The 12,121-nt window shown below is 41.5% G+C and overlaps 4 protein-coding genes across 4 annotated transcripts; all 4 read left to right on the forward strand.

The window, feature by feature from the left end:
• The first annotated feature begins 818 nt into the window (after positions 1–818).
• Positions 819–1,640, forward strand: LOC128361028 (high choriolytic enzyme 1-like). The gene has a single exon (XM_053321596.1). The coding sequence runs from the start codon at positions 819–821 to the stop codon at positions 1,638–1,640; it is 822 nt and encodes a 273-aa protein (XP_053177571.1).
• Positions 1,641–3,670: 2,030 nt separating this feature from the next.
• LOC128361044 (high choriolytic enzyme 1-like) lies at positions 3,671–4,492 on the forward strand. Its single transcript, XM_053321603.1, has one exon. The coding sequence runs from the start codon at positions 3,671–3,673 to the stop codon at positions 4,490–4,492; it is 822 nt and encodes a 273-aa protein (XP_053177578.1).
• A 2,024-nt stretch (positions 4,493–6,516) lies between these two features.
• LOC128361050 (high choriolytic enzyme 1-like) lies at positions 6,517–7,338 on the forward strand. The gene has a single exon (XM_053321617.1). The coding sequence runs from the start codon at positions 6,517–6,519 to the stop codon at positions 7,336–7,338; it is 822 nt and encodes a 273-aa protein (XP_053177592.1).
• A 2,036-nt stretch (positions 7,339–9,374) lies between these two features.
• On the forward strand, positions 9,375–10,196 carry LOC128361060 (high choriolytic enzyme 1-like). The gene has a single exon (XM_053321627.1). It carries the CDS (start codon positions 9,375–9,377, stop codon positions 10,194–10,196), a length of 822 nt encoding a protein of 273 aa, XP_053177602.1.
• The last annotated feature ends 1,925 nt before the right edge of the window (positions 10,197–12,121 follow it).

Below are 12,121 nucleotides of genomic sequence, written 5' to 3' on the forward strand. Positions count from 1 at the left end.
ACCTGGAAGAACATTTTTTTAGCGTCAAGCACCACTGAGCAGCTTTTGTAGGAGTAAACAGGGCCCTGCCTCTGATGTTTTATCCAGTTCTCTTTATACATCAATGGCAGGACCTCATGGGCAAGGCCAGCATGGGAAACACTACTGCTCCTAATCAGCAGGCCACGTCGTGTGGAAGTAAACCCAGCATCAGCTGAGACATTTTTATTGGACTAAAGGGGCGCCATTTTTGGTCCATTGCCTGCGTCTAACTGCCAACAGTTAGTCAGATTTGACACCAGTAAATAGTCAACACCATCAAATAGGATAAACTAAATTTCAATAATAATAATAATAATTCAAACAAGCAGTGCTCATTATACAAGGTTGTATGTTGATTAAAGCCTTATTTTCTTACATCTGCTATGACCGAAAAATGTATTCAGTGGCCTTTTATTTAACATTTATGTTTGATAGTATAACTGAATGAAGGTAAGAAATATGGTATTTAATTAAATACACAAATAAATAGAGCAGTAAAGATGTTCATTGACTTAAACTGACAACCATATAAAATGTTTGGAAAATCATGTCCCACCCTTGTTCATCAATAATGGCCAGACATAACAAACCATGTTTAAAAAGTAGGTTTGTCTGTGGAGTCCTCCCTTCAGAGGTTTGTTTAGGCCTAACAGTGTGGACCCCAACCCATAATTCTCTGCAGACACACCTGTGGAGGAGAGTATAAAGACCCTGGACTGACCTGAGTCAGACATCAAGCTTCAAGGAGTCTCTCCACAGCAGCTCTCCACAGAAGCTCCACAGACACCAGACCCACGATGAAGATGAGTCCCTCTGTCAGCCTGCTGCTGCTGCTGCTGCTCGGCCTCTCTCAGGCAAATCCTATCGAGGAGGAAATCAGTGAAGAAGGTCTTCTCCAGGAGGAAGACATCGAAGACGAGGTGAATGATGACACTGTTGACATCGGCACCAGAATTCTGATGTCCAACAACGCCACCGATGAGACACTGCTGGAAGGAGACCTGCTGGCTCCCAAAACCAGAAACGCCATACGATGCTGGTCCCAGAGCTGCATGTGGAGGAAGGCCCGTAATGGCCAGGTGGTGGTCCCTTTCGCTATCAGTGGTCAGTTCAGCAGCTATGAGAGGCAGACAATCGAGAGAGCCATGAGAGGCTTCCACAGCAGTACCTGCATCCGCTTCGTCCCCCGTGGGAGAGAGCGTGACTTCCTCAGCATCGAGAGCAGAGGTGGATGCTTCTCGGCTCTGGGCAGATCAGGAGGCATGCAGGTGCTCTCTATCAACAAGCAGGGCTGCATGTACCACGGCATCATCCAGCACGAGATTATCCACGCTCTGGGCTTCCAGCACGAGCAGACCAGGAGCGACCGTGATGGCTACGTCAAGATCAACTGGCAGAACATGAACCGAGCCATGGCCTACAACTTCCACAAGCAGAACACCAACAACCTGAACACTCCTTACGACTACTCCTCCATCATGCACTATGGAAGAACAGCCTTCTCCATCAACGGCAGGGACACCATCACCCCCATCCCCAACGCCAACACCCGGATCGGTCAGAGGCGAGGCATGTCAGGCTGGGACGTCAAAAGGATCAACCTGCTCTACAGATGCTAACAACACTGCTGACCTGCTGACCCCTTCACAGCCAAAGATATTATTTAGGAAAACAAAAGCTATTATGACCTTTCAGTTCTTGTCACCAAATTCTTTCAATATGTTCAGACAATAGAGAGTAAGATGACGTCTAAAAGTTGTCTAAAATGTCTTTAATAAAGTCAGTGAAAAATGATCATTGTTGTGTTATTTTTATCATACTATACAGACAATAATGTCTCATTTTCTCTTTTCATTGATGTACTGAAGCACCAAAATGGCAAATCGCTGTGATCATACATCTTTGCCACTGATTATATACTATAGGAAAATTATTTCCATGACACTCTCACATTTACAGTCCCATCTCTGGTCTGATAAGCTAAGTGCCTTAAATATCAATATCAATATCAATATCAATATCAATATCAATATCTATATCAACACATCCGCATTTGAATTGTATAATGTTCTGTACTGCCCTCTAGAGGTTAGTGAAAATAATGCTAGCAAGGATTAAATCCAATTCAACTCAACTCAGGTCAGATCAGTAAAAAAATTGGTAATTTAAATGAACAAAACAAAACAAACAAACTGTACACATATCACACAAGTTGTACCAATGTAACAGTTTTCCACCTGCCAAATATTTGTATTACTGTACCCTGTGAAGTAGGATTTTTCAATCATGTTTTGTTTTGTTTTTGTTGTACTTTAATTAATCACACAGTGCAGGATAACCTGACAAGAAAACACATGACAGGATAAGGCTCAGACTCTGGATGAATTCATCAGATTAAGTAATGATTATATATTGAGCACTATACTAACATAGTTACTGTCTGACATAAGCCTTGTGCTTGATAATTCAAACAAACTACATTTCACATGATATCATGTCACAATTTACATTTTGTCAGACTGAGTTTACATTAACTGAACCAAACAGACTTGATTTTAATTGAAAATATTAAACATTAAGAAGTACAGAGACCTTTAGAGGGTGAGGTTCTTGAGGTTAAAAAGAGGCACATGGGAAAATACTTTAAAACACCATACACTGACATAATTTAGAGCATCATTTGTTGAATTATAGCAACTCATATTCAAACAGAATGTAAAAGATAATCTTTAAACACATCATATCATAACATATATGTGAAATGTTAGCTGAAGTCACTTGTGCGCTTGCTCCATGGACTCAGTGGTGTCGAAGCAAGTTGAAGAGGAAGAACCTGGAAGAACATTTTTTTAGCGTCAAGCACCACTGAGCAGCTTTTGTAGGAGTAAACAGGGCCCTGCCTCTGATGTTTTATCCAGTTCTCTTTATACATCAATGGCAGGACCTCATGGGCAAGGCCAGCATGGGAAACACTACTGCTCCTAATCAGCAGGCCACGCCGTGTGGAAGTAAACCCAGCATCAGCTGAGACATTTTTATTGGACTAAAGGGGCGCCATTTTTGGTCCATTACCTGCGTCTAACTGCCAACAATTAGTCAGATTTGACACCAGTAAATAGTCAACACCATCATATAGGATAAACTAAATTTCAATAATAATAATAATAATTCAAAGAAGCAGTGCTCATTATACAAGGTTGTATGTTGATTAAAGCCTTATTTTCTTACATCTGCTATGACCGAAAAATGTATTCAGTGGCATTTTATTTAACATTTATGTTTGATAGTATAACTGAATGAAGGTAAGAAATATGGTATTTAATTAAATACACAAATAAATAGAGCAGTAAAGATGTTCATTGACTTAAACTGACAACCATATAAAATGTTTGGAAAATCATGTCCCACCCTTGTTCATCAATAATGGCCAGACATAACAAACCATGTTTAAAAAGTAGGTTTGTCTGTGGAGTCCTCCCTTCAGAGGTTTGTTTAGGCCTAACAGTGTGGACCCCAACCCATAATTCTCTGCAGACACACCTGTGGAGGAGAGTATAAAGACCCTGGACTGACCTGAGTCAGACATCAAGCTTCAAGGAGTCTCTCCACAGCAGCTCTCCACAGAAGCTCCACAGACACCAGACCCACGATGAAGATGAGTCCCTCTGTCAGCCTGCTGCTGCTGCTGCTGCTCGGCCTCTCTCAGGCAAATCCTATCGAGGAGGAAATCAGTGAAGAAGGTCTTCTCCAGGAGGAAGACATCGAAGACGAGGTGAATGATGACACTGTTGACATCGGCACCAGAATTCTGATGTCCAACAACGCCACCGATGAGACACTGCTGGAAGGAGACCTGCTGGCTCCCAAAACCAGAAACGCCATACGATGCTGGTCCCAGAGCTGCATGTGGAGGAAGGCCCGTAATGGCCAGGTGGTGGTCCCTTTCGCTATCAGTGGTCAGTTCAGCAGCTATGAGAGGCAGACAATCGAGAGAGCCATGAGAGGCTTCCACAGCAGTACCTGCATCCGCTTCGTCCCCCGTGGGAGAGAGCGTGACTTCCTCAGCATCGAGAGCAGAGGTGGATGCTTCTCGGCTCTGGGCAGATCAGGAGGCATGCAGGTGCTCTCTATCAACAAGCAGGGCTGCATGTACCACGGCATCATCCAGCACGAGATTATCCACGCTCTGGGCTTCCAGCACGAGCAGACCAGGAGCGACCGTGATGGCTACGTCAAGATCAACTGGCAGAACATGAACCGAGCCATGGCATACAACTTCCACAAGCAGAACACCAACAACCTGAACACTCCTTACGACTACTCCTCCATCATGCACTATGGAAGAACAGCCTTCTCCATCAACGGCAGGGACACCATCACCCCCATCCCCAACGCCAACACCCGGATCGGTCAGAGGCGAGGCATGTCAGGCTGGGACGTCAAAAGGATCAACCTGCTCTACAGATGCTAACAACACTGCTGACCTGCTGACCCCTTCACAGCCAAAGATATTATTTAGGAAAACAAAAGCTATTATGACCTTTCAGTTCTTGTCACCAAATTCTTTCAATATGTTCAGACAATAGAGAGTAAGATGACGTCTAAAAGTTGTCTAAAATGTCTTTAATAAAGTCAGTGAAAAATGATCATTGTTGTGTTATTTTTATCATACTATACAGACAATAATGTCTCATTTTCTCTTTTCATTGATGTACTGAAGCACCAAAATGGCAAATCGCTGTGATCATACATCTTTGCCACTGATTATATACTATAGGAAAATTATTTCCATGACACTCTCACATTTACAGTCCCATCTCTGGTCTGATAAGCTAAGTGCCTTAAATATCAATATCAATATCAATATCAATATCAATATCAATATCAACACATCCGCATTTGAATTGTATAATGTTCTGTACTGCCCTCTAGAGGTTAGTGAAAATAATGCTAGCAAGGATTAAATCCAATTCAACTCAACTCAGGTCAGATCAGTAAAAAAATTGGTAATTTAAATGAACAAAACAAAACAAACAAACTGTACACATATCACACAAGTTGTACCAATGTAACAGTTTTCCACCTGCCAAATATTTGTATTACTGTACCCTGTGAAGTAGGATTTTTCAATCATGTTTTGTTTTGTTTTTGTTGTACTTTAATTAATCACACAGTGCAGGATAACCTGACAAGAAAACACATGACAGGATAAGGCTCAGACTCTGGATGAATTCATCAGATTAAGTAATGATTATATATTGAGCACTATACTAACATAGTTACTGTCTGACATAAACCTTGTGCTTGATAATTCAAACAAACTACATTTCACATGATATCATGTCACAATTTACATTTTGTCAGACTGAGTTTACATTAACTGAACCAAACAGACTTGATTTTAATTGAAAATATTAAACATTAAGAAGTACAGAGACCTTTAGAGGGTGAGGTTCTTGAGGTTAAAAAGAGGCACATGGGAAAATACTTTAAAACACCATACACTGACATAATTTAGAGCATCATTTGTTGAATTATAGCAACTCATATTCAAACAGAATGTAGAAGATAATCTTTAAACACATCATATCATAACATATATGTGAAATGTTAGCTGAAGTCACTTGTGCGCTTGCTCCATGGACTCAGTGGTGTCGAAGCAAGTTGAAGAGGAAGAACCTGGAAGAACATTTTTTTAGCGTCAAGCACCACTGAGCAGCTTTTGTAGGAGTAAACAGGGCCCTGCCTCTGATGTTTTATCCAGTTCTCTTTATACATCAATGGCAGGACCTCATGGGCAAGGCCAGCATGGGAAACACTACTGCTCCTAATCAGCAGGCCACGCCGTGTGGAAGTAAACCCAGCATCAGCTGAGACATTTTTATTGGACTAAAGGGGCGCCATTTTTGGTCCATTACCTGCGTCTAACTGCCAACAATTAGTCAGATTTGACACCAGTAAATAGTCAACACCATCATATAGGATAAACTAAATTTCAATAATAATAATAATAATTCAACGAAGCAGTGCTCATTATACAAGGTTGTATGTTGATTAAAGCCTTATTTTCTTACATCTGCTATGACCGAAAAATGTATTCAGTGGCATTTTATTTAACATTTATGTTTGATAGTATAACTGAATGAAGGTAAGAAATATGGTATTTAATTAAATACACAAATAAATAGAGCAGTAAAGATGTTCATTGACTTAAACTGACAACCATATAAAATGTTTGGAAAATCATGTCCCACCCTTGTTCATCAATAATGGCCAGACATAACAAACCATGTTTAAAAAGTAGGTTTGTCTGTGGAGTCCTCCCTTCAGAGGTTTGTTTAGGCCTAACAGTGTGGACCCCAACCCATAATTCTCTGCAGACACACCTGTGGAGGAGAGTATAAAGACCCTGGACTGACCTGAGTCAGACATCAAGCTTCAAGGAGTCTCTCCACAGCAGCTCTCCACAGAAGCTCCACAGACACCAGACCCACGATGAAGATGAGTCCCTCTGTCAGCCTGCTGCTGCTGCTGCTGCTCGGCCTCTCTCAGGCAAATCCTATCGAGGAGGAAATCAGTGAAGAAGGTCTTCTCCAGGAGGAAGACATCGAAGACGAGGTGAATGATGACACTGTTGACATCGGCACCAGAATTCTGATGTCCAACAACGCCACCGATGAGACACTGCTGGAAGGAGACCTGCTGGCTCCCAAAACCAGAAACGCCATACGATGCTGGTCCCAGAGCTGCATGTGGAGGAAGGCCCGTAATGGCCAGGTGGTGGTCCCTTTCGCTATCAGTGGTCAGTTCAGCAGCTATGAGAGGCAGACAATCGAGAGAGCCATGAGAGGCTTCCACAGCAGTACCTGCATCCGCTTCGTCCCCCGTGGGAGAGAGCGTGACTTCCTCAGCATCGAGAGCAGAGGTGGATGCTTCTCGGCTCTGGGCAGATCAGGAGGCATGCAGGTGCTCTCTATCAACAAGCAGGGCTGCATGTACCACGGCATCATCCAGCACGAGATTATCCACGCTCTGGGCTTCCAGCACGAGCAGACCAGGAGCGACCGTGATGGCTACGTCAAGATCAACTGGCAGAACATGAACCGAGCCATGGCCTACAACTTCCACAAGCAGAACACCAACAACCTGAACACTCCTTACGACTACTCCTCCATCATGCACTATGGAAGAACAGCCTTCTCCATCAACGGCAGGGACACCATCACCCCCATCCCCAACGCCAACACCCGGATCGGTCAGAGGCGAGGCATGTCAGGCTGGGACGTCAAAAGGATCAACCTGCTCTACAGATGCTAACAACACTGCTGACCTGCTGACCCCTTCACAGCCAAAGATATTATTTAGGAGAACAAAAGCTATTATGACCTTTCAGTTCTTGTCACCAAATTCTTTCAATATGTTCAGACAATAGAGAGTAAGATGACGTCTAAAAGTTGTCTAAAATGTCTTTAATAAAGTCAGTGAAAAATGATCATTGTTGTGTTATTTTTATCATACTATACAGACAATAATGTCTCATTTTCTCTTTTCATTGATGTACTGAAGCACCAAAATGGCAAATCGCTGTGATCATACATCTTTGCCACTGATTATATACTATAGGAAAATTATTTCCATGACACTCTCACATTTACAGTCCCATCTCTGGTCTGATAAGCTAAGTGCCTTAAATATCAATATCAATATCAATATCAATATCAATATCAATATCAATATCTATATCAACACATCCGCATTTGAATTGTATAATGTTCTGTACTGCCCTCTAGAGGTTAGTGAAAATAATGCTAGCAAGGATTAAATCCAATTCAACTCAACTCAGGTCAGATCAGTAAAAAAATTGGTAATTTAAATGAACAAAACAAAACAAACAAACTGTACACATATCACACAAGTTGTACCAATGTAACAGTTTTCCACCTGCCAAATATTTGTATTACTGTACCCTGTGAAGTAGGATTTTTCAATCATGTTTTGTTTTGTTTTTGTTGTACTTTAATTAATCACACAGTGCAGGATAACCTGACAAGAAAACACATGACAGGATAAGGCTCAGACTCTGGATGAATTCATCAGATTAAGTAATGATTATATATTGAGCACTATACTAACATAGTTACTGTCTGACATAAACCTTGTGCTTGATAATTCAAACAAACTACATTTCACATGATATCATGTCACAATTTACATTTTGTCAGACTGAGTTTACATTAACTGAACCAAACAGACTTGATTTTAATTGAAAATATTAAACATTAAGAAGTACAGAGACCTTTAGAGGGTGAGGTTCTTGAGGTTAAAAAGAGGCACATGGGAAAATACTTTAAAACACCATACACTGACATAATTTAGAGCATCATTTGTTGAATTATAGCAACTCATATTCAAACAGAATGTAAAAGATAATCTTTAAACACATCATATCATAACATATATGTGAAATGTTAGCTGAAGTCACTTGTGCGCTTGCTCCATGGACTCAGTGGTGTCGAAGCAAGTTGAAGAGGAAGAACCTGGAAGAACATTTTTTTAGCGTCAAGCACCACTGAGCAGCTTTTGTAGGAGTAAACAGGGCCCTGCCTCTGATGTTTTATCCAGTTCTCTTTATACATCAATGGCAGGACCTCATGGGCAAGGCCAGCATGGGAAACACTACTGCTCCTAATCAGCAGGCCACGTCGTGTGGAAGTAAACCCAGCATCAGCTGAGACATTTTTATTGGACTGAAGGGGCGCCATTTTTGGTCCATTACCTGCGTCTAACTGCCAACAATTAGTCAGATTTGACACCAGTAAATAGTCAACACCATCAAATAGGAGGAACTAAATTTCAATAATAATAATAATAATTCAAACAAGCAGTGCTCATTATCCGAGGTTGTATGTTGATTAAAGCCTTATTTTCTTACATCTGCTATGACCGAAAAATGTATTCAGTGGCCTTTTATTTAACATTTATGTTTGATAGTATAACTGAATGAAGGTAAGAAATATGGTATTTAATTAAATACACAAATAAATAGAGCAGTAAAGATGTTCATTGACTTAAACTGGCGACCATATAAAATGTTTGGAAAAACATGTCCCACCCTTGTTCATCAATAATGGCCAGACATAACAAACCATGTTTAAAAAGTAGGTTTGTCTGTGGAGTCCTCCCTTCAGAGGTTTGTTTAGGCCTAACAGTGTGGACCCCAACCCATAATTCTCTGCAGACACACCTGTGGAGGAGAGTATAAAGACCCTGGACTGACCTGAGTCAGACATCAAGCTTCAAGGAATCTCTCCACAGCAGCTCTCCACAGAAGCTCCACAGACACCAGACCCACGATGAAGATGAGTCCCTCTGTCAGCCTGCTGCTGCTGCTGCTGCTCGGCCTCTCTCAGGCAAATCCTATCGAGGAGGAAATCAGTGAAGAAGGTCCTCTCCAGGAGGAAGACATCGAAGACGAGGTGAATGATGACACTGTTGACATCGGCACCAGAATTCTGATGTCCAACAACGCCACCGATGAGATACTGCTGGAAGGAGACCTGCTGGCTCCCAAAACCAGAAACGCCATACGATGCTGGTCCCAGAGCTGCATGTGGAGGAAGGCCCGTAATGGCCAGGTGGTGGTCCCTTTCGCTATCAGTGGTCAGTTCAGCAGTTATGAGAGGCAGACAATCGAGAGAGCCATGAGAGGCTTCCACAGCAGTACCTGCATCCGCTTCGTCCCCCGTGGGAGGGAGCGTGACTTCCTCAGCATCGAGAGCAGAGGTGGATGCTTCTCGGCTCTGGGCAGATCAGGAGGCATTCAGGTGCTCTCTATCAACAAGCAGGGCTGCATGTACCACGGCATCATCCAGCACGAGATTATCCACGCTCTGGGCTTCCAGCACGAGCAGACCAGGAGCGACCGTGATGGCTACGTCAAGATCAACTGGCAGAACATGAACCGAGCCATGGCCTACAACTTCCACAAGCAGAACACCAACAACCTGAACACTCCTTATGACTACTCTTCCATCATGCACTACGGAAGAACAGCCTTCTCCATCAACGGCAGGGACACCATCACCCCCATCCCCAACGCCAACACCCGGATCGGTCAGAGGCGAGGCATGTCAGGCTGGGACGTCAAAAGGATCAACCTGCTCTACAGATGCTAACAACACTGCTGACCTGCTGACCCCTTCACAGCCAAAGATATTATTTAGGAAAACAAAAGCTATTATGACCTTTCAGTTCTTGTCACCAAATTATTTCAATACATTCAGATAGTAGAGCTCAAGATGAAGTCTAACAGTTGTCTAAAATGTCTTTAATAAAATCAGTGAAAAATGTCTTATTATTGTTGTCTTATTTTGTCACATAATATGGAGAATTATGTTAGTTTACCAATTATTACATAATATAGGAAAAGGATTTTCATGACACTTTCAGGAGTAGGCTACAGAGTACAGAGACCTTTAGAGGGTGAGGTTCTTGAGGTTAAAAAGAGGCACTTGGAACAATACTTTAAAACACTGTACACTGACATAATTTAGACCATAATTTGTTGAATTACTGTATAGCAACTCATATTGTTTCATTGTTACATCTTTGGATCCGATAAGCCAAGTGCCTTAAATGTAAGTATCAGTATCAACACAGCCATATTTGAATTTTTATAATGTTCTGTATTCATGAAATTCATATGGATGTTTGAGCTTCACTGTACCTTTATCTGTAGAATAGGGAAAGTTTCTCTTTTCAAATCTGCTTAGTTCTGGGTTAAAGGTGTTTATCTGTCATCATGATCTATGTCATCACAACTTTAGGAGCCAATCATAGCCCAGCTTATGGGCGATGTGACACCTCCAGTACACATATTCATGGATTTGTCAGTGCCACTAGATGGCATAAGAGCATCTATAATTATGTTACTGTAATATGTCTCAATATAATGTAGAGTGTGCATACTGTCAACTGATTTAGTTTAGTTTTTTACTCTTAGTGTCTGCATTGTTCTTATTACTTATTTGTCCTCCTGAGTCTATAGTTCCTTGTATCTGCTTTGGCACAGTTCCCCCACTGAGATCATGAATGTTTCATTTTGTCTTGTCATATCCTGGTTTAGTGATGACAGGAGGTCACAGATTCAAGCCCCCCTGAGAGAGTGGTGAAGGAAATGAGAAACTCATCCCTACCATATAACATATACTGTGCAGTATTATTTCACAATATTTATGCTATACAGTATGCTGTATATAATTTGGACTGTGAGTGTGCTGAGTAGCTACCAGATGACACTTTGCAAACATAGAAAGTTAAGTTATTTAACAGCTAAGATGTTGCCTATGAGCCCTCATGTGTAACTGTGAACAGGTTGGATGACAGTTATAGGTGGGACAGCAACATGTTTTGAGTTCCTTCATCAAGATCTTGATCTCTGACCTTAAGCAGACCAATCTCCACCAGAATGTTCACATCTCAGCATCTGACGCTGACAAAGACCAGAATCTGGAAAACCAATTTCCCCTTCACACTTTTTATTTGTGGATTCAAAATGACATTTTGTGTTGCATGGAATGGCATTTCCCTTCTGAAGCATCTTTCAAGGCTTCCTTTGATCCCTTTTTTATAGACAGAATTGAAACACTGATAAGGAAAATTCAAGGTGCAGCTTCTATCCCATCCACTTACCTATACAGACAGTATGTCAGGAACAACACACACACATGCACACAGAGGCCCTGAACAGTATAGTTTGGTCTTACCATTTATTATCCACAACAAACCATCCACTCTAATAGCACTCTATTGTTCACAAACAATATGGACTTAGCATATTGAATTAGGAAGTAATCCAACCAGCAAACTGCCATATGTTGACTCGCTTTTTCTGACATGGACATTTGAATTTCTCTTATGTTGAGATGTTCTCAAGTCACTGCATATTTATTCAGCATCCTAAGCCCTGTATGTTCTATTTTCCAGTTCTTTCAGTGTATATTACACACTGCTATATAGTATGCTGCTTGGTGTCAGCTTTGAAGTGTTCTTCATATTACTAAAAAAAAACATACCAATAAAACCTTTTCACATGTGGAAA

The sequence above is a fragment of the Scomber japonicus genome, chromosome 1 (genome assembly GCF_027409825.1).
Source record: "Scomber japonicus isolate fScoJap1 chromosome 1, fScoJap1.pri, whole genome shotgun sequence".
Classification (NCBI taxonomy): Eukaryota; Metazoa; Chordata; class Actinopteri; order Scombriformes; family Scombridae; genus Scomber; species Scomber japonicus.